At 44.6% G+C, this 27,478-nt stretch overlaps 1 protein-coding gene across 1 annotated transcript in view; it reads right to left on the reverse strand.

Annotated features, from left to right (window-relative positions):
* Dnah3 (dynein axonemal heavy chain 3) overlaps positions 1 to 25,499 on the reverse strand; it is a 165,125-nt gene extending 139,626 nt beyond the window's left edge. Inside the window, exons 1-11 of the mRNA XM_042282688.2 lie at positions 24,956 to 25,499; positions 20,650 to 20,754; positions 19,895 to 20,117; positions 17,246 to 17,318; positions 16,609 to 16,783; positions 15,689 to 15,878; positions 13,580 to 13,775; positions 9,090 to 9,215; positions 8,208 to 8,403; positions 5,965 to 6,144; positions 1,271 to 1,407 (exon numbers count right to left, since the gene is read on the reverse strand). Coding sequence (XP_042138622.1) covers positions 1,271 to 1,407; positions 5,965 to 6,144; positions 8,208 to 8,403; positions 9,090 to 9,215; positions 13,580 to 13,775; positions 15,689 to 15,878; positions 16,609 to 16,783; positions 17,246 to 17,318; positions 19,895 to 20,117; positions 20,650 to 20,754; positions 24,956 to 24,985 — 1,631 coding nt within the window. The 5' untranslated portion in view covers positions 24,986 to 25,499. The remainder of the gene's footprint in view (positions 1 to 1,270; positions 1,408 to 5,964; positions 6,145 to 8,207; positions 8,404 to 9,089; positions 9,216 to 13,579; positions 13,776 to 15,688; positions 15,879 to 16,608; positions 16,784 to 17,245; positions 17,319 to 19,894; positions 20,118 to 20,649; positions 20,755 to 24,955) is intronic.
* Between the last annotated feature and the right edge of the window lie 1,979 nt (positions 25,500 to 27,478).

Raw genomic sequence — 27,478 nt, forward strand, 5'->3', positions numbered from 1 at the left:
ATATGTAGAACAATTATTACTATGCTGACTTATAGTAAAGTGAAATGAGCATCAGCACCCAGCCTTCCTTCTAACCCCCAAATTCTATGCTTAGTTTTAAGATGGATATTTGGAAGTAAGTAACCTATGGCATATGAAATGAGGCCCATCTGTTTTCAGATCATGCAGAAATGGTTGGATAATTTTCTCCCAACTGGAAGATGCATCTAAGATGGTTTGACTAAAAATAAGTCTGAATTAACATTAAGGTAAGTGTGCAGAGTGCCTTGGTGGGGCCCCAAGGTACACAGGCAACCCCACAAACATTCTGAGAAAGCAGAGAAGCCAGGACACTGTCAGTCTGGAAAGAAGTGTATGTATAAGACCCATCAGCAGGGACACTCTCAAATAAGATGCACTGAGGTGGGTTTCCAAACACAAGGCTAATTTCCCCATGGATGGATTGATGTTCTCAATGGACATGGTTTTGCCCTGCAGGAGGTTTTGGCCACATCTGGAAAGACTGTCCAGTTGTCGCAGTGGGGCAATTCCTCCTGGCGTATTGTGGTAAAGCTAGGGAGTCTGCCACATATCCCACCATACACAGGGCAGTCCTCATCCCCACAACGTTGAATTCTTCCCACTGAAAATGTGAAGTAAATACATTTGCATCAAAGTCATTTGGTGGCAAACGGTGAATGATCACTAGTTTAGGGTGATCTCACAATGTGAGTTCAAAATGGAAGGTGCTTTTAGAGGGAAGCATTTCATGTTGAAAACTGTCCTTATACCGGCATGAGACTATTGAGTGAGACAGTTCTCAGATTTCTCTCTGTGTGGTGGTACACACCTGCAATCCTGCTACAAAGAGAGGCTGAGGCAGAAAGATCTTGATTTGGGGGCCAAGTTGAGACATAGTGAAAATCTGACTCAAAATCAAACAAAAAAAAATGCCTGAAATACAAGTTTCACAGCAGAAATATGACTTTGTTGTCCTAGATATTGCAGAATTTTATTTTTCTAAATTCCAGAAATGTCTAAATATAGCTGGTCCTGTGGCTTCCAGAGAACAGAGCAAGCTCTGCACCTGAATTTGAATCCTGGCTTTCATATTTACTGCAGCCTAGCACCAGGAAAGTTACACTCTCCTGTCTGTAAGATGGCGATGAAGTCCTGTGCAGGTAAGCACTGGCCATTGCTGTGTGTGTTTCGGGTGTGTGGGGACAGGGATAGCCAAGGACCAACATTAAAAGCCCAACCGGGCTATAAAGCTAGAACTAAACCCACTTACTTGTGAGGTCCAACTTGATTTTTCTTAAATACCTCAAAAGTCTCATTCACAAAATCCGAAACAAGGCTTTCTTCAGGATCAACGGTTCCAAGGATCATGCTATAGCCTTTCAACTCTGGAAATAGTATAGATTCCACCTAAAGAGCAGAAGTCACTCTTAGGTGTTGTAAGACACACGCAGAAGTGGGAAGGCGGAAGGCATCAAACACAGGTTCTTGCAATGGACTCATTTCCAGGGATACCACTTGTGTTTTTACTTTATTTTATCTTGGCTAGTGGAAGAACCACCCCGCTGTTATCCCCTCTACATCACCTCTCTCTCTCTCCCTCCTCTCTCTCTCTCTCCTCTCTCTCTCCTCTCTCTCCTCTCTCTCCTCTCTCTCTCTCTCTCTCTCTCTCTCTCTCTCTCTCTCTCTCTCTCTCTCTCCCTCCCTCCCTCCCTCCCTCCCTCCCTCCCTCCCTCCCTCCTGGGTTGTTGTCTTCTCAGTCTCTGCTCCTTTCAAGTCTTAAGATCCTCTGGGCTCCCAAGAGGTGTGGGTTTCTGTGTTTGATGTTCACTATCTGATATTCTGTTTGACACTCATCAATTCTTGCAATTAAATGACTATGTAATGAGCTATTTTAGGTGACCCCTAGAGTATAAATATTGTAAGGGGCTGATTCATGTGTGTTTATGTGTGTTCATGTTTATGCAAGTGTGTGCATGTTTATGTGTGTGTGTGTGTGTGTGTGTGTGTGTGTGTGTGTGTGTGTGTGTGTGTCTGTGGAAGCCAGAGGTCAACCTTGGGTGTCATTACTCAGGAGCCATCTACCTTGTTTTTTGGCACCTGGGCTGCCTATTAGGCTCCACTGGCTAGCCAGAAAACTCAGGTGATCCTCTTGTCTTTGCAACCCACCCCCACCCCTTGTATCAACATGCCTTGAGTTTTGCATGGGTTCTGGGCCTCCAGCTCCAGTCCTCACACTTGTGCAGCAAACACTCTACAAATTAAGCTATCTCTCCAACTCAAGCGGCTGTTTTTCTTTGACATCTTCATTGCTGTAATCTCAGGGCCTAGACTGAGCTTGGTACTTAGTAAGAAGTGCTCAATAAACAGCATGAGGATAAATGACCAGTCTATTCGTACTGCTCCCTCCCCCACTATTTCCTTTACTCCTATAATGAGAGCCGAGGACTGGGTTCTAACCCTGACTCTGTCACTAACCAACACTGCACTGCTAGGAAATTGCTACTCACTGAACTTCCACAGTCTCTAAAAAACAGAGAGATGTGCTAGATTGTATAATCTTAGCTCAAAAGCAAACAAACAAATCTATGCGCTCTCTCCTCTCTCTCTCTCTCTCTCTCTCTCTCTCTCTCTCTCTCTCTCTCTCTCTCTCTGGAGTATATATGCACTTGTGTGGGTGTGCACTGGGTATAGGATACGTTCACAGAGGTCAGAGGTCAATACTGAATATTTTTCTTGATCACTCTCAGCTTTATCTTTTGAGACAGGGTTGTTTTTGTTCTGTAGCCCCGGCTAGCCTGGAACTCAGCAATCCACTGCTTTTGTGCTGGGAATTCAGGCATGTGCCACTACACAGCCCGAGACGGGGTTCTTTTTTGAGTCAGGGTCTCTGAATCTGGAGCTCAGTCATCAGGTAAGATAGCCGACCAATGAGTTTTAGGGAACCACTTGTGTTTGTACACTCCCTCCCCAGCTCTGTAGGGCAAACACTTTATAAATGAGCCACCTCTCCAGCCCACTCTCCAACTCTTTAATAGTGTGTGTGTGTGTGTGTGTCCAAGAGTATTTTCATGTGCTTGGCTCCTGCAGACTGCAGAGTCCCTCCTGGGGACCCACTACCATATCTCAGGGCCTTCTTCCCTGCTTTGAAAATGTTTATCGACTGGCCTCAGCAAAGATCTCCAGACTGCTCTCCTAGGTCCCATGCCTTATAGACGACACACCTGCCTTTGCTGGGGGAGCAGCAGTTTGGGAAGGGTGCAAACAAGTGCAAAGGACCTCGGTCCTCTTTGGGTGACCTGACAGCTTTAGACTGGTGGAGGGCAACTGCTTTGCTGTGACTGTGTTTGGAGACAAAGTTTAGAAGCAAGAGACAAGCCCGCCATTGGTCCAGGGCCTGGGTAAAAGGGCCTGGGGGAAGCACAGCTGGTATCCCCAGGCCTTCAATAGATCAATCCCATGTGAGCAGGACTTTCGAGCCTGCGTTGGGAAGAAGTCTCTCGTCAAAAGGGAAAAGAAATTCTTGCAGGGTTGAATGTGGAGGTTCTCCTATGCCGTGTGACAGACACCGTGAGGTGGGAACAAGAATGATCCTGTCCTATCCAGGGAACTGCCATTTTCTACCCATCCTCCTGGCTTTCTGACTCCTCTGCACTCCTTGGTCTCCCCACCGTGTTCAAGGCTTTCTCCCATGTCCTCCTCTGTCATTGTGTGCCCTGCAATGCTGAGTGAGTGGATTCTTCCATCAGGGGAAAGGCTGGCCCCACGGTCCCTGTCCATAGTCACATATACGCTCTCCTCATTATGAAAGGAATGCAGGAGAGATTCAGGGGGACTAGGAGGGGTACCTGGAGGTGGGTAAGTCATATTTCGTTGTATACATACACAGAATTCTCAAGGAATAAAAAAAAAAGTAAAAGTAACGTGGTGACATGGTTAAAACACCCATTGAAATTCTGTGTATTACATCTCCTCTCTCATTTTATTCAACTTTGATTTCTGCATCTCCTTCACTGCCTTTATTTCAGTCTGGATTACATCAGCCTTGTCCTCCTGGATTGTACTGATAAGACCAATGCCCATACATAGTATTTATTTTGGTTTCCTTCAGTAACTCTTTCTCGTTGACAGGCTTCCTTTTTTTTTTTTTTTTTTTTTTTTTAAAGCTTGAATGCTATTTATTTTTTAAGTTCTTGCTGGGGCCTGGGGAGATGGCTCAGTGGGTAAAATGCTGTCCACACAAGCACGAGGGCCTGGGTTTGACTCCCCAGCACCATGGATAAGCTGGGCACAGTGATGCACCTGTAATTCCAGTCCTGGGGAGACAGACAGGTAGAGCTCATTGGCCAACCAGCCTAGCTGAACTGGAGCGCTCCAGATGCAGTGAGAGACTCCGTCCCCCAAAAATAATGTGGAGAGAGATTAGGGAGACAGCTGACATTTACCTCTGTCCTCCACAGACATGCACACACATGCATGTGTACTTATACAGATATGTGTACATCCTCACACGAACAAATGCATGCAACACACACACACACACACACACACACACACACACACACATACACACCACATTTGCAGCTGAATTTTACCTTCATGTGTTTTCAACTTATTGCTACCATGATGAGGTAAGATGTTGGAGACTATTCATCTGCTTCTAGTCATACACATATGCCTTAGACATTTAATCTGAGGGACTATAATTAAATTTTCACAACTCAGTTCAGAGAGGCAAGCCTGAGGTTCTGGAAGGAAGGTAGTGCTGCGGCCATTCTTTGATGAGAACTCAGCACCTGTGGTCTCTTCCCATAGTCTGGTAACACTATTGGTATGTAAACAGGGCTAGCTTTCCAACCTGGTACAAACTGTGACCCGTGAGTGAGTGTGCCATCTTGGCATTATAATAATGCACTCACTCCAGTGCCAGTTCCTGCTGGGCTCTCTGCACTGCCTGCAGTCCTGGAGCTCCAGCTGCTTGTTAACACTGCCAGTCAACAGCAGAGACAGACTCAAGGCATATGTACTTCATGTGTCCCTAGCCCCACACTTATCTCTTCACACTATAGTCTTCTCTTTCATTTCCTTCCTAGGGATCTTGCTTGTAGGAGAGGTGCCCACTTCCTTCCCCTTCTACACACTCATTTTCATGTTAAACCAAGCTTGGCTGACAGCAAAACTCCAAGCATTGGGATTAGTGGTGAAGATAGAGCCTTTGGGTCACAGGCTTTCTACAAACCTAAGCTCTGTGTGTGTGTGTGTGTGTGTGTGTGTGTGTGTGTGTGTGTGTGAGAGAGAGAGAGAGAGAGAGAGAGAGAGAGAGAGAGAGAGACAGAGAGACAGAGAGAGAGAGACAGAGAGAGAGAGAGAGAATCTCATAGGTTCATTCCCTTTGTGGAACTAAATGTTAGCCGTCTTGTCACGTCACCCACCCAAAAGATGTTAGGTCATGTGACTATCCTGCCTGGTAGACAAAGTTTACTTTTATGTCTCTAATAAGTAATTCTCCCTGGAAAGGAAACTGTGAAGAGCTTGAGCTGGGACAGGAAGGTTTTTTGGTTTTGTGTGTGTGTGTGTGTGTGTGTGTGTGTGTATGTGTGTGTGTTGTTTTTCTTTCCCTAGAACCCTATAGTGGTGAATAAACCCATTGAACCTCAAAACAAAATGAAATACATTTTTGCAAAAATCTTTGGCTGATTCATGCCAGTTCATCTTCAATGAATTATTAACCCACATCGGATGCCTTGGGAATCATCTGTCTCTTTTGAGACAAAGGCAGGGAATTAGGGGGAGACACAGGAAAGACCTAAATAATCTTCCTGAGGACAAGGGGGTGCATTAAGGGTGCATCCCAAGGTGAAACTGCCTAACTGGATACCACATGTACTGCGATTGTGCAACCAGCCACTTGATTGTTTATTCAGTATGGAACAAAAATATAAATGCATGATTAGGCAACTACTGTACCTTGGGGATCCCATCAGAATTCCTAATGATTTCCAAGAAGGAATTCTTTACTAATTCCCAGCAGTCATCAAAGGTTGGGTTGAAGACAATAGCAGGTTCAAGGACTTCAAGTTTAATCATGATTAGCTGAGGTATGAAGAAATCCATCTCTTGGTAAGGCTCCTTAAAGTCATTCCCATCCTATGGGAGACAGAAGAAACATCAGGCCTCACACAACTCAGCTTCAGGACACCACAGGAGCACTGTTATCCATTCATAGTGCTACCTGAGCACGAGAAAGGATATCAGCATACTTAAAACTGAGTCTATCCTATTGGGAGCTTATGTTTTCTCTAGTTCCCAAGGCCTTCCCACAGAACGGAACAGAACACTTTTTTTTTTTTTTTTTTTGGTGTTTTTGGAGACAAGTTTTCTTTGTGTAGCTTTGCACCTTTCCTGAAACTCGCTTTGTAGACCAGGCTGGCCTTGAACTCACAGAGATCCTCCTGCCTCTGCCTCCCAAATGCTGGGGTTAAAGGCATGCACCACCACCGCCCGGCAGAACAGCTTATTTTAATCAATGCCACCTGTATTCCAACTTCCAAATCCTTCCTGACCTTCAAAACTAGCTCAAAAGATGCCTTCCTTAGGAAGTCTCCTTGTTTCTCTCACTTTTTAATTTCCATATTTCTGCTTCCGTCGTGTTATTTTATCTTTCCTCCCCTTACTTCATCTGTTATAAACTGGAGGGCAGGATCTATGTCTTATTCATCTCTTTGCTTCAAAATATCTAGGACAGTCATTAATACCTAGTAGGTGCTTAATAAAAACATATTGACCAAATCCAAAAGAATGAATATCTGTATACTTCAAATGACAATTTCTTTGAGGACATGGTGCATTTCACCCAAAATGTCAACTTCCCTACAACAGAAATATTGATGAGGAGATATCCTTAAGCCTCTGTGAAACCAAGCAACACAAGATCCCTTTCATAACTACAGTGCTCAGTGTGGTCCTTGGAGGGCAGCTGTAAAAACTTGTCCAAGTGGTTGGCTTGATAGCTTTTTAGACTGTCTAAGGTAAGACTGGAAGTGTATCAGACACAAATTTCTGCTTACTTCAAACAAATATGTTACTCCTTTCTTTGTGTGGAATTTTACAGTGAGATTTCATTCCACACATGGAATCAAGTAAAGGGTCCCTTTGTTCCTCACAAAGTAGAACCATAGATGACTGCCATAGAGTAGTCCTCTCAGGGTGTCATTGGAGTCCAAATTCAGCAGCACTGGCTTTTATATTTTTGGAGCAACTAACAGAAGTCTGCCTGCCTATACCTCTACTTCCTGAGTCACGGAATAAAAGGTATGAGTCACCACTTTTACTTTATTTGGAAAAATGCTAAGAATTGGACCTTTTTATAATCAGGAAATTAAAAAATATTCACTATACTTTTATTATTATTTTTATTTATGTGCATTGGTTTTTGCCTGCATGAGTTTGTTGGGTACCCTGGAACTGAAGTTACAGACAGCTGTGAGCTGCCATGTGGGTGCTGGGAATTGAACCCAGGTCCTCTGGAAGAACAGTCAGTTCTCTTAACTGCTGAGCCATCTCTCCAGTACCATCACTATACTTTTAAAGGTGAAATATGTCCACAGCCTAAAATTTCAGACACTCTCCCTTGATCTTTGGGCTGTCTAAATCTAGGGGAGCCTTTAATGCTTTGAAAATCAGGGCTTCATGCTTTATGCTTTTCCTTCCACTTTACTGAAGCAGTTCCATGAGGCTGTTAACTAGACCCAACTAAGCTTTTTATTCTTGGAGGTTCCCTCTCAAAGACCAAACAACAAATCGCTACTAGCAACAAATGCATACAACAATCTAACAGCTCCCAAGTGTTAAGCCGAAGGTTGAAAGCAAATAGTCTCACCTCCATCTTTTTACTAGGGAAGTTGAAAACTTCCTAGTGGCCTTTCCTCACCCTGAACGAGGTACATGTTCTATCTTGTGTAACCATTCTTTAATTTTCTTAAGAAAAGTCCCTGAAAATTTGCTTCCAGAGATTTTTTTTCCATAAATTTAGTAGTGGGTAATGATATGACAAAAGTTTGCCATGCATTTAAAAAAGGTAAAGTCATAGTCACCAGTGTGTATTCAATTCAGAATTTCACCTTCTGGCCTGGTTCCCTGCTGAGGATGTAGGTGAGCTCTAACCAGGCTGTCTTCCCTCCAGAGGGCTGGCTATGGACTCTCCTCCATACCTTGTGTATCATGAAGAAAGAGACCAGGTCCTTCAGGGACTTAATGACCAACTCCCTCAGCTGAAGTGACATGAAGGAGGCAACCGAAGCAAAGTACTCCTCGATGCTTCTAGAGGAGTCGTAGTCACTCTTGGGAGCGAAGTGGACCCAGTGTTCCTTCTGGGAGACAAACAGCTGGGCACAGGTGGGGATCCACCTGCAGAGACAGGAGAACGCCAAGGAAGTGGCTTTCTGAGCTGGAATGTGGGCTGCATAGTCCCACAGCCTGGAGGCTCAGTTCACAGAGCAAGGAAGAAGCCTGCTAGCACATTCTCCCTCTCTGCTTCCTGGCCACCATGTTGTGAGCCACTGGGCTCAAGCAGACCCACCCCATCATGATGGACAGAAACCTCTGAAAGCGTGAGCTGAAATCTTTTCTTCCTAAGTTGAATTTGTTACAGCAAAAGATAATCTGATTAGTAAACTTGCCACTCAGTAATTTCTTTGTTCTGAAAATAGTCCTATATGCACTCACTAAAGGAAAGGAAGTTGCCTAATGTCTGGCAATCTCCAAACTTTGGACTTTGAGGCTATTCATTTTGGGTCATTTCAATACAAGTTATTTGTGTACATTGTCTCATAGCACCCATAGATAGAAAGAATCACAAGGGAGAAACACATGAGAATGATGTTATAACAAAACACGGTTCTGAAAAAGGCAGAGGGCGTGTGGGAGGGAGGGGTAGAGAGAGCAATTGGCTATGAGGTTGCTAGAGGATAGGCACGTGACAGGGACAGAAGGTATCATAGGAAGTCAACACACTTCCTGTCCTTCCCAGATAGAAATGGGCTCTCAGATGTGGGAGTTCTCAATCTTTCCAGTGTTCTGCCGGAGATACTGACTTGTTGAGAAGAACCTGCCGTGCCTCCTGGCAGTGCTTCTGGATCACTTCCTGGTACTCATTAGGCAGCAGGGGCAGTTTTCCAGCCAGTAAGTCTGCTGTCCGAACAAATCTGAGGTCTTTAAATCTGCCAGAAGGGAGGGAGAAATGCCAGAGTGAAAGACCAATCCATCCTGTGGGGCAAAGTCAAAGGACATGGGTTCTCATGATTTGTTCTCATAATTCTAACTTTTTTTTTTCTTTTTCAGAGCTGAGGACCAAACCCAGGGCCTTGTGCTTGCTAGGTAAGCACTCTACCACTGAGCTGAATCCCCAACCCCCATAATTCTAACTCTTAAGTTAGAGTAGCACCTTCTAGAAATAGTGATGCTGGGCGATTTCAGGGAATGGATAGTGGGGTGGGTAGAGAAGAGCAAAGTAATGAACAGCACCTGCAGCCCTCCATTCCTTTTGCAATTAAAATAAAAATAAAACACTGATGTTGGTTAACTAAGAGCACAACTGCCCACTGTTGCTGCACGGAACAGTGACAGAGGGCACTGTTCACATTCTGTTCTATGTGATGGTGTGCCCTGGAGTCGAGCAACATGTGAGAATCAGAACATGCATGTTGATGGACCACTTCTGATTCCTCCCTGCTCCAGTCCAGCAGTCAATTAAACCCAAGGCTTCATGACAGCTTTGATGAAGCTCTTTGAAATTTTTTCTTTTCTATTTCCTCTCTCCTCTCTCTCTGTCTCTCTCTCTGTCTCTGTCTCTGTCTCTCTCGTGTGTGTGTGTGTGTGTGTGTGTGTGTGTGTGTGTGTGTGTGTGTGTGTGTAAATCAGAGGTCAACCTTGGGTATCTTCCCTTGGATGACATCTTGATTTTTAAGACAAGGTCTTTCATTGACCTAGAACTCACTCAGTAGGCTAGGCTAACTGAGTTAGGCAAGCACCAGGGAACTTCCTCTCCCCCAATCCACGACCACCACCCCCCACGCCATTCCTAGGATTGTAAGCATGTACCTGTATGCTATCTTTTTACATGAGCACTGAAGGATGAACTCTGGTCCTTATGCTGTGTGTGGACTTTGCTGGCTAACCCAGCCTTGCTGCCTGGAATTCTTATGATGAGTTAGGTGGAACTGACTGACTTCACCTTGAACCAAACCACTCCCCCTGTGGGCAGGTTTACCAGGCACCCCTTATATTTCTGTGCTTATACCATGTAGACACTCTGAATATTTGTGGAATGAATGGATGACTCACCATCCTCCCTACATTGCTCCCCCCACCAGTCCCAATCCACTTCTCTAGATCCAGGGAAGCTCTGCCACTTCCCAACCCCACAAGGTCCACTATTCATCTTCCCAGCATCCCCTCTTCCATAGGTTAGTCCTTTAAGTCATCACAGTTACTTCTCAAACTGTATCTTTGCCCAGTTTCCTAAGCTCACCCCAGTGCTTGCCTCTAGATGCCATCATCTGTTTTAATGATCCACCAGACTTGCTTCCTTCTAAAATGCCACTGCCTATGGTCCTTTTGGGCCAGGGTAGTGAATTTAGTTGTATTTGTGTGTAACTGAGCACAAAGCACTTCTAGGGAACGGTGGACCTGAGAGTCTTCCTCATCACACAGACATCCAACACATCTCCACTTCACTCATCTTTACTTGAATCCTGAAAAACTTCTCACATGGATAGAACCAGGTTCTCCACTTTTCCCTCAGACCAATCTCATTATAGCCTCCAAATCCACAAACTTTACCAATCACAAAGACATCTTAGGTTATCTCTGTCCTCTTAGAATGAGTTTGTATCACACAGGACAACCATGATGTTGTTTCCTTGACAAATCTTTCTCCATGATGACTTTGTGCCCTTGACTTTCTAATGAGCTGCAGTGAGTCATTAGCCTGACCTTTCAGTGAACTTTCCCTTCTGATTCATGCTTTTCTTGAGGAGCCTATTAAAAAAAAAATCACATGCTCTCCTCTCCCCGCAAATAACTAATAGAATGGATAAACAAAATATGGTATAGCCAAACTATGGAATATTATTCAGTCATAAGAAGAAATGTTGGTTACTGATATTTGCTTCGTTGTGAACAGATGTTGAGAATATTGTATTTATGTATGGACACAAAGGACCATATAATGTATGATTCAGTATATGTTACACATCCATAATCTGCAGATCTACTGAGGCAAAGAAGATTATGGTTGCCAGGTGCTGAGTGTGAATGACAAAAAAATCCTTGAATTAGAGTGGTGCACGCGGCCAAACTTGTGAAGAGCCTAAAAACTACTTCCTGTCCATGCACTTTAAAGGGGTCAGTGTGGTGGTTTGAATGAGAATTTCCTCTATAGGCTCATGTATTTAAACACTTGCTCCCCAGTTGGTGCCACCATTTGGAAGTATGTGGAATACTGAGGAGGTGGAGAATTGCTAGAGAAAGTTCATCAGTGTGCTGGACTTGATCCAAGCTGAAGTCATCTGAGAGGAGGGAACCTCAATTAAGAAAATGCCTCTTATATTTTTGTTTGTGAGCGGCTGGGCGGTGGTGGCGCACGCCTTTAATCCCAGCACTTGGGAGGCAGAGCCAGGCGGATCTTTGTGAGTTCAAGGCCAGCCTGGGCTACCAAGTGAGTTCCAGGAAAGGCGCAAAGCTACACAGAGAAACCCTGCCTCGAAAAACCAAAAAAAAAAAAAAAGAAAAAAAAAAAAGAAAAAAAGAAAAAAGAAAATGCCTCTAGACAGGCGCATGCCTTTAATCCTAGCACTTGGGAGGCAGAGGCAGGCAGATCTCTGTGAGTTCGAGGCTAGCCTGGTCTACAGAGCGAGATCCAGGACAGGTACCAAAACTACACAGAGAAACCCTGTCTCGAAAAACCAAAAAAAAAAAAAAAAAAAAAAAAAAAAGGAAAATGCCTCTATCATATCTAACTGTAGGGCATTTTCTTAATTAGTGACTGAAGGGGGAGGGCCTAGCCCATTGTGGGTGGTGCCATTGCTGGACAGGTAGTCCTGGATTCTATAAGAAAGCAGGCTGAGCAAGTCATGAGGAGCAAGCCAGTAAGCAGCACTCCTCCATAGCCTCTGCATCAGCTCCTGCCTTCAGTTTCCTGCCCTCCTTTGGTTCTGACTTCCTTTGATGATGAACAGTGATATCATATTATGGAAGTGTAAACCCAGTAAAGCTTTTCTTCCCCAGCTTGCTTTTTGATCATGGTGTATCACTGTAGCAGTAGAAACCCTGACTAAGACAGTCACTATGGAGACTCTTGAGAGGTCTAGCCTCACCCCATTTTCTCTTCCCTCTGTTCCCTGTGTGTAGGTGAAATGTGATCAGGTAGCTTCCTGATCCCGCTGCCATGCTGTCTTTGACTGTTGCCCTGTCTTTACTGCCATAATAAACTCTGTCCTTCTGAGGTTGCTTTTAGTCATGGCATCTGCCATGGCAACAGCAAAGTAGCCAATACAGTGAGCTTTATAGTTGGTCTTTCAGCTCTGTGGGTTCTGCCCACTTGGATTCAACCAATTGCATGTGGGAAATATTCTGAGAAAAAAAAAACCCTGCTTTTGTACTAAACAGGTACAGAATTTATTCTTGAAATTATTTCCTAAGCAACCCTTTATGACAACTACTCACAGAGCACTTCCACTGTACTAGACAGCCTGGTTGGTCTAGACATGGTTTTAGTATACGGGAAAGTATAGGACTATATGAAAATACTAGAATATTCTATCTAAGGGACTTGAGAGTTCATGGACCATAGTATCCGGGGTCCTGGAAACAATCTCTATGTGTAACAAGAGTCAACTTCATATCTCAAGTTTTGAAATTTGAAAAGAAAAAGGTGTCTTCTTCCATCTCATCTTGATTCCTGTAACTCTGGCAGTGAATATAATTATTGATAAATACAACCGAGAGATCATAGCTTTCCAAAAGAACTCCATAAAGTAAAAACAGACCCAAACCTTCATCCTTCTCGAAAGGAGAGACAGAAGGAAGCATGGCATTGTAATTGAGGGTGACAGGCGCTACAGTGAAGGTGATGGGGAAGTGATTCCTCTTGGGGACTTAAGTTTTATCAGGTACTAAGTACTTCATGCTGAGTTACTAATTCCTCTTAACATCCCTCTAAAGTAGGAACTCTTATTATTTCAACCTTGGAGACCAAGAAAGCAAAGCCCAGAGGTGGGAAGTAGCACAGCCATCTACCTACAAAGCAGAGCTAAGATTTGGACAGGAACTTAATGGCTCAAAATGTATACCCACCATGCTCCAGCACTTACAGATGGGGAAATGTATTTTGGGAAGGCAAAGGAGGGCTCCTTAGACCTGTAGACAGGTTCCCATTCACAACCCACACACTTTCTGTCTAGGATCTTTGATGGGCCCACGCCACTGTAGAACAAGGGCTCCTGTCACCGTGCCATACTGAAGAGGTTCACTTATGTGCAGAAGAGTAAAGAAAAGGACCCAAAGGCCAAGGGCCATGTCTTACTCTGCAAACCACAGTTCTTTGAGGTTGTACATCATGGGGTTCACTGTGTGCAAATGCTCCTCATTCCACTTCTTGGCGCTCTGGTAGACGTTGTGCCAGGGCACAGGGGCCCGGATCACTCTGTGAGGAAACAAGCGAGGGATGCTCTCGATGAACAGCCTTTTCTTCTCCATTGGGTCCATGAGGATGTAGTCAACTAGAGTGGAGAGAGAGGTCACCCTATCAGGCAGGGTCTTTAAACACCCTGTGCTCCTAACTTTCATACACTTAGAACGGAGATGAGTCTCTGTCCGTTTACACCTGGAAATGCATCCTCCTTGGCCAGGACAGGGGTAATCCATTGAGTGTGACTTGAGTGGGAGAGGACATTCTGTTGGTATAAGCTGTTTTCTTCCTGAAGATACTTCACCGGAAGGAGTGTGACTTCACAGTGTCCAGCACTTGGATTCTGAGGATGAGTCCTCCTTTTTCTGCGACAGTGCATTAGCACCTGCTGGTACTCCATTAGTGATTAATTGATTTCTCTCGCCAAGATAATTACACAAACATAAATCAATACAGTGAACAGCACCAGACACTTACAAATGGAAATTTAGATTAGCAAATGTGTTCTGTTAGGAAAGAAAGACTGGTGGAATCTTGGTAGGGTCACAGTTATGCTGCACCATGAAGAACGAATACGAGCTTAGTATCGGAAGAACACTGAGGACAGGGGAATGTTGTGTGTGGAGGTAAGGTGTCAGACAGTCTGCTCAAGGGGCTGTGAGCTATGCTCTGGTAGACACATCAAGTGCAAGTGGTGATGCTGAAGAAGCTATATGGCTAGACAAGCAAGTTGGAGCTAGAAGCAAAAGACCTTATAGGTTTATTCTTAGAGACGGGTTCTGTGCGACAACAGACAAAGAGCTGTTACACTGACCTCATCAGAAAGTGAGGAAAACAGAAACAGCTAGACATTTGGTAAAGGTGTGACAACGAGGCAGAAAAATAACAGGATCACCCTTCCCCTTTCTCTCTCATATCACCTGCCCTTAAATGCCTCCTAGTGTGATCTACTGGACGTACAAGACACTGGGCTTAGGACAGAGGAGGAGCAGTGATACACCCATCACTATACAAAAGCTAAGGGTCCGAAAAGGGAGTCCAAAGCTACCAATAGGAGAGGACAGCAGCAGAGAAACAAAGGCACAGTGCAGAGTTGGGGGCGGGGAGGACTGGTGAGCCAGGATGAGCTGAAAGTGGAGGCACCAGGACTGCAGAGGAGGGGACAGCTAAGGGGAGCAGAGAAGTGCCATGTAGGGGAGGGGGGCAGGCCTGGAGCCACGTTTTGAAGTGTGGGTGTCTGCATTGCAATGCCTGTCACATCCGAGCCACCTGAAGCTTGTCATTCATGCTGAATCTTGGATATTACCCAAGATGCACTTATTCTAAACCAGAAGCTGCCTTTTATTTTTTTATTTTTTTTTTAATTTTTTTTTTAGCAAGGTCTGCACGAGCATGCCTGTGCAAAGGCGGTTAGTTCAAAAGGAGACATTAGTGACGGTGGCTAGCTTGGAGAGACATTTGAATTAAAAGTTACATGGTTATTTTGGGGTGAGTTCAGTGAAATCAGGATGGTGGCTGATTAAAAAGAAATTGGCCATGCAAGAATTGATCTTGATTGGCAGTTTGATTGGACTGAATGATGCCTGAGAGATGAGTACGGTGCACTCCTGAGTGTGTCTGGGAGAATGTTTCCAGAGGTGGTTGGCACGCGCGAGCCAGTAACTGAGGATGCAGATATAGGCCATAGAGCCTCCTACTAGAAGCCGAAGGAAGAAGCCTGTTAGCACACGCATGCTCTTTCTCTCTCTGCTTCCTGGATGGGATGAGGGAGCAGCGCACAGATGGCACCATGTGCCCCTGTGTGACACTCTGCTCTATCACCACCTAAAGGCAATAGAGGCAGCTGATCGTGTCCCCAGACCTCTGAAACCACGAGACAAAATGAAACCCTTCCTCCTCCGAGCTGATTTTTCCAGCTGTCTCAGCAACAACAAAGTGACCGACACACAGCGCCAGGGCAGTGCCCTCCTTAGGAGCCCCGTGCCCACGGAAGCCCAACCTTACCGATGCTTTTCATGAGGCTACAGTAGTAGTCATTCTCCTTCTCGGACCTGAGTGCGACCTGCAGGGGTTCCAGGGATGGGATTGACAGCAGCACCTTCGGGATCAGCTTGTAAATTCGCACCATGACCTCCTCGTCCTCGGGGGCAATCATGTCTTTTCGGATGCCGTTGGTCAAGTAGTAATAATATCTCTTCCATAAACAAAGCAAGGAAAGATCACGACCGCGTGGCTGTGGGCACCCGTTCCCCGCACCAGCCAAGCGGCTGCCAAGCAGCGGAGTTCACACAGCCCCAGTTCACACAGCAGCCACCCATGCCTTTGGTCCCCTGCCACCATGCTTCCAAGGCCAGTCACTTCACACACACCGCATGTGACAAGGTCACCTGCACCGGGCAGGTGCTCCTCACTGAAGGAGAAGACAACTGCTCGGCTCTGAGTATTTTAGTTTTCCTGAGAGGAGTTGCACAGCTAACTCATTAGGGATTTTCCCCATTTTCAAAACACATTCACAGGCTGCATTCTGCTTATGATCGACAGGGTTGCCGGAAACACTACAGAACACAGTAGTTTACTCATACCAAAAAACCGTCTTCATTGTTTATCTGAAATTCAGATTTAATTGAGTGTCCTTGTTTTGAAGAAATTTGGCCACCCCCCACCCCATGGGCTGCCATATAGGAAGCTATGTGCTAGGGACTCACAAGCCACCAGTTCCAAAGATCTGCATCGCCACATGCCCCTCCCCCTCCAATAGAGGAAACAAACATACACACATACAAATCCTCAGTCAGTGTTCTGTAGTGGAATCTGGGCTTCTGGATTCTTTTAACATTCCCCAGGTGACTCTGCCATTCACTGCTTTGAATCACTCAGATGCCAAGCTAATATTTATCAAGTTGAGGGTCCCAGTAAGAAAGTACCTCCAGGTCTAACTCAGATGGTTTTTTCTCTTTACGTTCTATTTCCATCTCCCCTTGCAACATCACATCCATCTGTTGTTCTGGACTCATTGGTCTGCTTCCTGGGTGGATCGACCACGTGTCCATGTTACACTTCGTGGGCAAGGATGACGGGTGTTTGGAGGTCAAGGGCATCCTGAAAGGTTGGTACAGTTCTGCTCTTAGGATTGTAAGGGAATCCCTTCTCCCTGTGTCTAGTGACATCTAATGTATGCACCTTGGGTGACCCAGATATGTAACACTTCCCATGCTGTGAACACTGGCTTTACTCAGTTCATTAACGTACTCTCTATAGAGGCTTGAAAGATGGGTGGGGGAAATGAACTACTGTCTGTCTGATAATGCCTTCAAGCCAAGAAGCAGAATATGACTTTTTTTTTCTTTAGATTTTTTTGAGACAGAGTTTCTCCATGCAGACCTGGCTGTCCTGGAACTCACTATGTAGACCAGGCTGGGCCTTTAACTCACAGAGATCCACCTGCCTCTGCCTCCAGAGTGCTAGGATTAAAGACATGTGCCACCACTGCCCAGCTTTTCAGAATATGACTTGGCTCAATCCAGTCTTCTCTGTTCCATGGCACCCACAGTGACACCTTACCCAGTAGCATCCTCCTTGACTTTGAAGGAGAACTTCATTTTCTTCTTGGTGGGCTCTGATGAGGTTTTAGATACTGTGAGATTGGAAAAAGAAAGACATCAGGGATGAGAAGCCTTGAGCCATTCTCTGCAATGATGTCTGGGAGACTATTAAGAGGGGTGGACAAGGTGGGGCAGGGTGCAGGGTTTTTTTTTTTTTGTTTTGTTTTGTTTTGTTATTTTTGTTTATTATTGTTTTTATTGTTTTGATTTTTTAAGATTTATTTATTTATTATGTATACAGAAGAGGGTGCCAGATCTCATTACAGATGGTTGTGAGCCACCATGTAGGTGCTGGGAATTGAACTCAGGACCTCTGGAAGAGCAGTCAGTACTCTTAACCTCTGAGCCTTCTCTCCAGCCCTTGTTTTGATTCTTTTTTTTTTTTTTAAAGATTTATTTATTTATTTGTTTATTATGTATACAGTGTTCTGCTTCTGCTTGCATATATCCCTTCAGGCCAGAAGAGGGTGCCAGATCTCATTACAGATGGTTGTGAGCCACCATGTGGTTGCTGGGAATTGAACTCAGGACCTCTGGAAGAACAGCCAGTGCTCTTAACCTCTGAGCCATCTCTCCAGCCCCTTGTTTTGATTCTTTTGAGAGAGGGGGCGGATATAAAGAGTTGGATGGGTAGGGAGGTAGGGAGTATCTGGGAGGATGGGGAAGGGAATGATCAAAATATATTGTATGAAAATTTTTTAATAAAAAGAAAAAAAGGATATAGCATTTCTAAACCAGGATAAGCCCTCTTCACATATTGAATTTGTTGCTCTTTTGGCCTTAGACTTTCCTGTTTCCAGAATGTGATTAAAATACTTCTGTTGTTTCTAAGCTACCCAGACTATGCACTTTGTTATGAAAACTCAAACAGGCTTAAACAAGAATCATAGTATTAGCAATTAGAACATTAAGTCTAAGTTTCCAGGTGAGCTCTCCTACCCAGGGTATTTAATGTTTGCTCTGTGTCCTTGAAGCAGTAATCTGCAAAGTTGACATCCTAGAGACATGAGTGTGTATTCGAGCAATGAATAACACTGATGAGGACTACTTCAAGGAATCCTCCACATGATGTCCTTAGGCCTAGTGCCATAAAAACAGAATAAGAAATTAGGGGGAAATCACAACAGAACCTGTTAGAAATCTGAAAATGGAAAGATGCTGCAATCTCTGCTGGTTAGTTTTAACCACCAAGGTGATACTGCCTAGAATCACCTGGAGGACAGTCTTAACAAGGAATTTTCTGGATCAGGCTGGCCTGTGGACTTGTCTGTGGGGGACTGTCTTGATTGTTAACAGGGGTGGGAAGACCAGCTCTGAAGGTGGATAGCACCAATTCGAGGGCTGGTCCAGATTGTTTACGAGTCGAGAAAGCTCGCTGAGGATGCAGCAGACTCATGTTTCAGTCTCCCTTTGTTCTGACTGTGAATGTGACGCTCTTAGTTACTGCTTTGACCTCCCTGTCATAATGGACTGTAATCTGGAGTTATGAGCCAAATTAGCCCTTTCTTCCCCTGAGTTCTTTGGTTGGGGTGTTTTTATCATAGCAACAGAAATAAAACTAGGACACACACACAAACACACAGATACACACACAAACACACACAGACACACATAGATACACACACAGACACACATAGATACACACACAAACACACACAGAGACATACACACAGACACATGCACAAAAAGAAACAAGAAAAAAAACTCAACAGCACTTTTTAGACATGTATTCAATATTGAGCAGAGCTGAAGAGAAAATTAGTGAGTTGGAAGGTCACAGCTGAGGAATTCACTTATATCACAGAGGGAAAAGTGGAAAATATGAAAGGGTTTGAAACAGAACAGAATGAGTGGCTCCAAAATATACCTAATAAAAATCACAAAAGGGTTCTGTAAGCAAATATATGTGGTAAACAGCTTCCAAAATGGACCCCCTCCTATAATCCCCACTCCATAATATGACTTTGATGTGAAGCTGGACCTGGTGATTCATTTTTAACAAACAGACTATGGTAAAAGTGTCAGTTCTAAGGTTAATTTTCAAAAATTTTCTGTGGTATCTGAGGTACTGGCTCTGTCTTGCTCCCTCTTTTACTGACTCCAGTGGAAGTCAGAAGCCATGGTGTAAGCTACCCTCTGGAGAGGCCATGTGGCACAGCACTGATCATGGCCAACAGTCAACAAGAACTCAAGAATGCAAGCCTGGAGGAGAAGCCTTTCTGTGTATTTTGATGACTATGGTCTTGGTTGCACCTTGATCACATGATTGTGAGAGATCTTGAGCTTGAACTACTCAACTAAACCAAACACCAAGATCTCACCTGAGAGACACAGAGAGATGATGAATAGGATTTGATTTAAGTCATGACATTTTGGGGTAATCTGTGATGCAGACATCGGTAGTTTAAGTACATTAAACAGTACTGGTGTCTGCAAACAATGCATAAACCATAGCTATTACAGTAATTTCCACTTCATAGATGGCAAGAGTGAGGCTCTATAAAGCTATTAGGTTCAACTAAGGGCAGAGCCAGGATGAAAACCCAGGAGCAGAAGCTTCACTTCAAAGCCCCATTCTGCACAAAATACAGCATATTGTCAAAAGTACCTAATGGTAGCCCCTGACTGGTCTTGTCCCTAGGGACATTGATGGTGACTGGTTGGTAGACCTTCAGCAGGTCTTTCAGTTTCATGTCCCGGGCCGTCAAGGAATAGTTGTTGCCAATGGAGTCACTGGGTCCACGGTGGCAGTCCTGCTCTTTGAAGGGCACAGCCAGGGTCCAGGATGTACGTTGCATCAAGGGGGGATAAAAACTGTGAGACATGACAGTCTGCAAGGAGAATAATGTAAAGGAGACACAGTCAGAGACATCTCTGTGAGCCTGGGCTCTGCTCCCGCTAAGATGGAGTTTCACATGCTGTGTGCTGTGTTTCTACCTTCTGCACATCTGGGGAAACACATAGTGCATGGATACTTCTCTGCCCAGTGGAAGATTTATGAAGCCAAGGAAAACAGCTGGCGTTCAATACCCAAGACCTAGGGGACAATAAGCTTTTATTCTTCATGGACATGGTAGCGAGGGGCATGTAACCACTCCCACTTTACAAGTGAAGATCCTGAAGTAGATCTCTGCAACATGGTGGGAAAATGGCAAGGCCAGATGCAAATACACTTTCATCCTAACACAAACCTCTCTTCTCATGCTGCTGCAGCGTCTTCTGATGACAAAGTGATGAGAGCTATTAGTCCCACTTGCCAAAACTGTTTGCATTCACTAGAACCCAAATGAATACCTACACAGATGAGGTATGTTCCCCGGATCTTCTTCCTCAGCAGAAGAGCAGGCAGCCGTGGGTACTCACCTCATAAAGTTCAGATGGCTCCTCATTTGCAGACACAGGCAGAGGGGGCAGCTCTGGCCGAGCCTGGGAGTGGCTCATATGATGTATGGAGTCATTTTTGGCAAGCTGTGGGAAATGGGAACAAAGGCTCTCTTCAGGAATTGGGAGAGATTTCTGGGCCTCTGGAGAGGGTGAGAACTGCAGAGGTCCCCAGAAGTCTTATGCACACAGTGCTGCTCAGGCTCCTCCATCCGTTATACAGGAACATTTGTGTTTTTAAATCATCAATCTGTCTGTTCTACAGCATCTCCTCTCTGGCTTTTCTTTTACAGACAATCTGTTTATTTTCCCTACCCTTCAGGAAAACCTCAAGCTTTGAGTGTGCCTCCTATCCAACCCTGGGTAGGATTAAAAGTGACCTTCCTTTTAATTTTATTCATTCATTCATTTATTATTATTATTATTATTATTATTAGTAGTAGTAGTAGTAGTAGTAGTATTGAGTGTGTGCATGGTGTGTATGTATGTATGTGTGTGTGTGTGTGTGTGTGTGTGTGTGTGTGTATGTGTGCATGATGTGGGTGTGTGTGCCATGGCATGTTTGTTGTGTGTTGGAAATCAGTGGACAACTTTGTGGAATTGATTCTCTCCTTCCACTTTTATGTGAGTTCTAGGGATTGAACCCATGTCACCAAGCTTGCAGGACAAGCTCCTTGACCTACTGAGCCATCTTGTTGGGCCCCCAAAGTGAATAGCTTTTAAAAGTTGACTCTTGCATTTCACATATTCAATGTTTTGATTAAAATTCAGCCAATAGCTTGTCATCTTTTGCATGTTTAACAAGCATGTAAGCAACTCTCTGTGATTTCCTCTGAAAACATGGGTGTGAGAGTCCCCTTCATCAGTCAGTGTACATTTGGGTGTGAGCCTCAGACGGGGATGAACAGCCACAGTGCCCACGTGCCTCCCCTGAACAGAGCTGAAAGTGGCTGTAGGCTGCCCAGCATTGTGTGAGATTTTGGTCTGAAGACTCAGCGTTGTATCTGAGGCTGTGGTAGAGACGCCGCTGTATTTATGGAGAGGTTCTGCTGTTCTTTACTTTCAAGGCCAATGTTGGTTCTGACTTTAGCCCTAGAATGTGATCGAATCAAGAGCCAGAATGGTATGTAACACATCCCAGACACCAAGAGGCAGACTTGCCTTCTAGGGCAGTAGCTTTTAAACATGCATCACCCTTCACCCCAGAAATATCAGGAATGGCAAGAACCCCTTACATGGCAAATTACTAGGACTTTGGTCATGGGACCAAAAATGAAATGATAACAGGCAAAGCCATGATCATAGAGGTACTTTTAGCTTGAGATCTTTGAAAACATGGAACGGGTTCACTGATGTCACAGCCCAATTCAGTGTTTCTCAAAGACTATTTATTACCAGTGGTTAGCCAATGGATACTTATTCAGAGTAGAGCTGCTTGGTCCCCACTGCAAGCCTGATGCTCTTGAGAACCAATGACCTTGTTATTTTCATCTTACAGAATTTAGTATACTGATTTTTTTATTGTTTATTTATTTATTTATTTATTTGAGATAGGGACTCATAACTCAGGCTGGCCACAAACTCAAAATCCTCCTGTCTCAGCCTCTGAAGTGTTGGGATTTCAGTCATGAACTGTCATACCCAGCTTTAATATGATGGTCTAAATCACAGCAGCCTCTTTGTTCTCAACCTCAACCTCAAGGACCTGAGAGCTAAGCAGTTTTCTCCACGAATTCCCTCCTTGATGACTGAAATCCATGCCAGATCTGATCAACAAGGCAAACAAAACAGGAAAAGCTCCAGAGTCAACTGGAAACGAATCTGGTCATCCAAAGCAGGTACAGTACCAACCAAAGAAGAGTCTGGTCAGGGCACTTTCAAGGCTATGAAGGCATTCATTATTTCTTTCAAGGTCCCAGCTAGAAGACATGTATCGACAGGGCTGTCTGCATTGTGTCATTGCAAGCAAGAGGAATTTGTGGTCAGTGGCAACCTCTCCTTTGGCCTAGATTTTAAAATCCATTTTAAATAAAAATCTTCATTCAAAGAGCAACAAACACCAGCAAACCCGAACATCTTGAGTAAGTCACAAGAGCAGGAAGGAGCAATTGAATGCAAAAGCCCTGACCTTGTGGAGTCAGGGAGAATGTTACCATTATCTGGGAGGGGTCTTGGTAATTGTGTTTCTGTTCACTGTGGAGTAAACCTGATTTCAGTGCTAATAGTACTTGGGAAAGTTAATCCTCCCACCAGAAGTAGAATGCAGTCCTGGTGGGAAAACCTGGTCTACTCCAATTTCAATCCATGTGGCACAATGTGGCTGGTCCTAGCCTCTGGCTCTGGGCATGAGACCAATCAGATGGCTCCATTTTCCTATCCATGGTGACTGGCTAGAGGGCAGCATGTGAGCCAAGCATCTGACCAGAGTATTTCCTCAGACTTTTGTCAGAGCTCCAGAGAAAGCCACACCTTCTTTCGTTCGTGTTATTCATTGAGAGGCAGCTTATGCTCAGAACTCCCACAGTCATTTCCGCCTCACATGGAGAAAATGTGCTTTAAAATAATGCAAAATAGAAGCTGGCAAAATCACCAGATGAGAAGCATCTTGGTGACGTCAGTGGAAACCCGGAGTTTAACTTGACTTCTTGGTTGCCTGAACCCAGAGATCCTCTGAGGTGTGACGCACACTGAACTATACTTCTATCTTCCCATCCTGAGAAAGGGCCAGTCTAGAGGTAGACACGAAGACAGCTGACTCAGAAAGCTCGGGACAGAGAAGAGAGACACCACATCCCACAAGCAGACAGAGAAGCCATTCTTGGGCTTATGAAAAAAAGCAAATATGAGGCAGTTGGCAGAAGATGAGAACCTCTGCAGAAACATGTTCATCTTTAAGCTAGTTCATGGGCTCAGACCAAGACATCCACAGAGAAGCCCGTGGGACAGAAACATGATGAACAGGACAGCACACGTAGGAAGGAATCAATTCCACAACACAATGGAGCGTTTTCTCGACTGTTTCTGGCTAGGAATTCTCTGAGGGAGCACTCTTGATGGGAGGAAATGGGGAGTACCGTCACAGCTTCCTAGCTATGCAAAATGGTGTGCTAACAGCATGAATGTCCCAGTGTCGTCTTTGATAAGTTTTGGGGAGTTTTCATTTGAGACCATGGGCTTGGATATGTAACAGATCTAATTTTATAAGGTTCCTACTTTAAGTGCTCCTCTGGGTACTTCAAGTCTTGGCTTCCTGGCTTTTTTTTATCCAAGATTCTTGCATGTGGATTGGGCAGAACTGTTACTCTGGGGCAGTCTGTTTGCTTATTTGTTCATTTTTAAGGTGGAGTCTGCTATGCGCCTCAGGCTGGTCTCTCAGCTGCTTGGCTTCCCAAGTACAGAGACTACTGGCATAATCCAGCACACCCAGTTCAGACAGTTTATTTCAGATTGCACATGATGGCGTCCGTGGACCTGCTATACCAGAACCATTCTACCCCAGCTTAAAAATAGAGCTCTCATGGCTCTCTGCCATGACACTCCAAATCAGGGCCAAGACTCTGATTTCTCATAAGGTTGTTCTTGTTTTGAGACCACATCGTCCAGACTGCCTTGGAATACACAATCCTCTTGCCTCAGTCTCCCAAGTGGTAAGATTACAAGGTACTTCCATGCCTATCTGAGACTTTTAAAATTAAACATTTTTTTTAAATTAGTAATGTATGTGAGGGTGTGCATGCCCATGTATAGGCAGAAGCCAGAGCAGGTGTCAAATATCTTGCTCTGTCCCTTTCTATCTTATTCCCTTGAGACCAGGTTTATCACTGAACCTGGAACTAAGCTGGTGGCCAGTAAGCCCCAGCAATGACTGCCTCTGACCCTAACCCCCACCCAGTGCAGGGTTTAAAGCTCCATGCATCCACACCTATTTAAGCACAGGTCTGGGGGATGAATTCAAGTCCTCAAGCTGTGCAGTAAGCGCTCTTATCCACTGAGCCATCATGTGCCCAGCCCTAAGACTATGTTAGAGTATACTCCAGAATGCGCACTCAAAGGTGGTACCTGCCTACTGGAGTGTGTGGCCTGATGGCATTGGAAGGGAAATGCACAACGAGTTCTACCTGCAAAATTTCAGAGTAAAATTGAAAAATGTGATCAACACACTTTCTAGGTCAAAGGAATCTAACATGGCAATCTCTCTGTGTGAAATGTCCCTCCTCCCCCACATTCTCAGTTCCCTTCATGTTGAAGACACAAGTACAGAAAAACACACTTTAAATGTCACACCCACCTTCTGAGATGAGCAATCAGTGTAGCTCATGGTGCCTGTTCTAATTGTACCTATTAAAGAAAGACTAAGGAGTTCTCAGTTTCTCCGAGGATCAGTCTCTCCCATCCAGCTGCTTTGAAATCTGTGATTCCTTAGAGCAGAATGGGGACAATGCTGGCAGCAGAATTTTCATACACTCTGGAAGCTCTGACACAGAGCTGCTTCTCTGAGGTCATAGATGTTGGTATCCCAGGGAGTTCCCTGGCAGAAAGGGAGAGAAGGAAAGACATGGAATGAAAGGTAGCATGGCATTCTCCAGGAGTCCTCCTTCAGTCCCCACTCCTTGCAGAATTTGGTCTTCGTTTCTTTTCAGTAGGTTTCTTGGAACTTCCTAGAACAGCCTGAAGTCTCTGTAGAGGACAGAGGACAAAACTGAAGCACCGTCACATATTAATATACAAAAGAGGAAGCTTGCTATCCCAAATAACACCCCTGGGAGCCTAGACTCTTGCCCCTCTTCCCTGAGCAGTTTTAACAGTAATGAAGTGTGTCCCCAGGCCCTGTGGTGGGTAACCAGGCTTTAGCGTCCGTTGCTAAGAGGAGGGGCCTCTTCCATGCTTCAGCACAAGACTGGGCTTGACCTGCTGGCTCTCTTTAGGAGGCTGTCATTCTTTGTAGTGACAGAAGGGAATTTGAGAAGGTGTTTAGTAATGGCCCTGCAATGTAGCAATAAGAGACCACAATCTTGGAGAGGTCTAAAGGCACACAGGCTGGTGACTGAGTCCCTGACATCTAGAGTTGGAGTGGTCTAACTCAGATCTAACCTGAGCTTCCCATTAAGTAATGTGCAGCTTGTGTCAAGTGAATGTGTCAGCTTTCATGCACAAATTCCCTACCATTTTCTGGTAGCATTGTCAGTACCCACCTCATCAGGTTTGTTTGCAAGTTTAATGAGCTAATACATCTAACAGTTTGCACACTGTAAATTCACCCTGATTTTCACACACACACACACACACTCCGAGACAGAGTCTGAAGATAACCTTGAACTTCTGATCATTTGCTTCCATCTCCTTAGAGCTGTGATTACAGGTGTGACCCCCCCCCCCCGTACTTAGTTTATGTAGGACTGAAGATCAGCCCCAGTGCCTGCTAGGCTAACAACACTCTACTGACTGACCTACACCCCCAGCAGGTGTAGCTGTCTGTCCAGAGCAGGTTGGGATACTCTTGTCACTCAATGCAATAGGTTCTTTGTGAATGTTGTAACTAGCACCAATATTATAGTTACAGGCACCCAAGCACATATACTCTCACACATGAGTACCTAAGAACCACCACAGCCTCAACATTCAGATCACTTATCACATGGTTGCTTTCAAAATTCTCTGAAAACCAAGTTAGACTTGTCAAGCTCTTTCACTATGCTATGGTGCCTGTCTGTTTCTTCATCCGGTTTCCTCCTCCATGATGCTCCCATTTCATAGGGAGGAAACCAATGCAGAGATGCATAGTGTTCCAACCTTAGCTTGTCCTAATCAGAGCAGCTACAGAACGAAGCTTTTTTACTGTTCTTTCTATGGAGCAGCTGCCCAGGGCACAAACATTTGCAGTCCCTTTTAAAAGCACCAAACACTTCGGTTTCTTTGTTCTCACTTTACAGTCAAGACTTGGCTCTCCATACTTTAAAATAACCTTGTAACACGAATCTTAAAAGGTCTTATTAATAAAAACAAACCCGGAGCCAGGTATTGGGTAAACACTGAATGATCAGAGAAACAGAACCAGCTACAGCTAGCCTCACCTTGCCAATTCCTCAGCTGATCCTGTTTCCTCAGACTGAAAGCCTCTGTGTCCTCATCCGAATGGATCTCAGCTAAACTGCTGCTAAAAGCTTAACCAGGCTCTAGTTCCTGGTTCTCATGCTTTATAAACCTTTCTGCTTCCTGACATCACTTCCTGGGATTAAAGGTGTGAGTCACCATGCCTGGCTGTTTCCAGTGTGGCTTTGAACTTACAGAGATCCAGATGGATCTCTGCCTCCAGAACGCTAGGATTAAAGATGTGTGTGCCACCATTTTCTGGCCTCTATGTCTGTCTAGTGGCTGTTCTGTTCTCTGACCCCAGATAAGTTTATTAGGGTGCACAATATATTGGGGGACACAATATCACCACATAACCTGACTGTCTTCGTCCCTTATGCTCATATTTCTTACCATAAAGTATGTAGAGGGTCTGGGCTGTGGCTCAAGTGTAGTAGAACACTTGCTTATCACACACAAGGTCTGGATTTGATGCCCAGCACACACACAAACATAGAGTGTATAGAGTCAGCCCTTTGTATCAGTGGATTGCATGTCTGAGAGACTCTCATCCATGTATGTGAGGAATGGAAAGAGAAGAGCATGTTACTAATGAGTCCATGGCCTCCTGTGGAGCAAGATAGGCTCCATCTGAAATTCAATGTGCTTTAAAAACTAGTTATGTTCATGAGCATTAAAACAAGAAGACCTTCTGTTTACTGACACGTGATTGGCTAATATT

The sequence above is a fragment of the Peromyscus maniculatus genome, chromosome 1 (assembly GCF_049852395.1).
Source record: "Peromyscus maniculatus bairdii isolate BWxNUB_F1_BW_parent chromosome 1, HU_Pman_BW_mat_3.1, whole genome shotgun sequence".
In the NCBI taxonomy this organism is placed as follows: domain Eukaryota; kingdom Metazoa; phylum Chordata; class Mammalia; order Rodentia; family Cricetidae; genus Peromyscus; species Peromyscus maniculatus.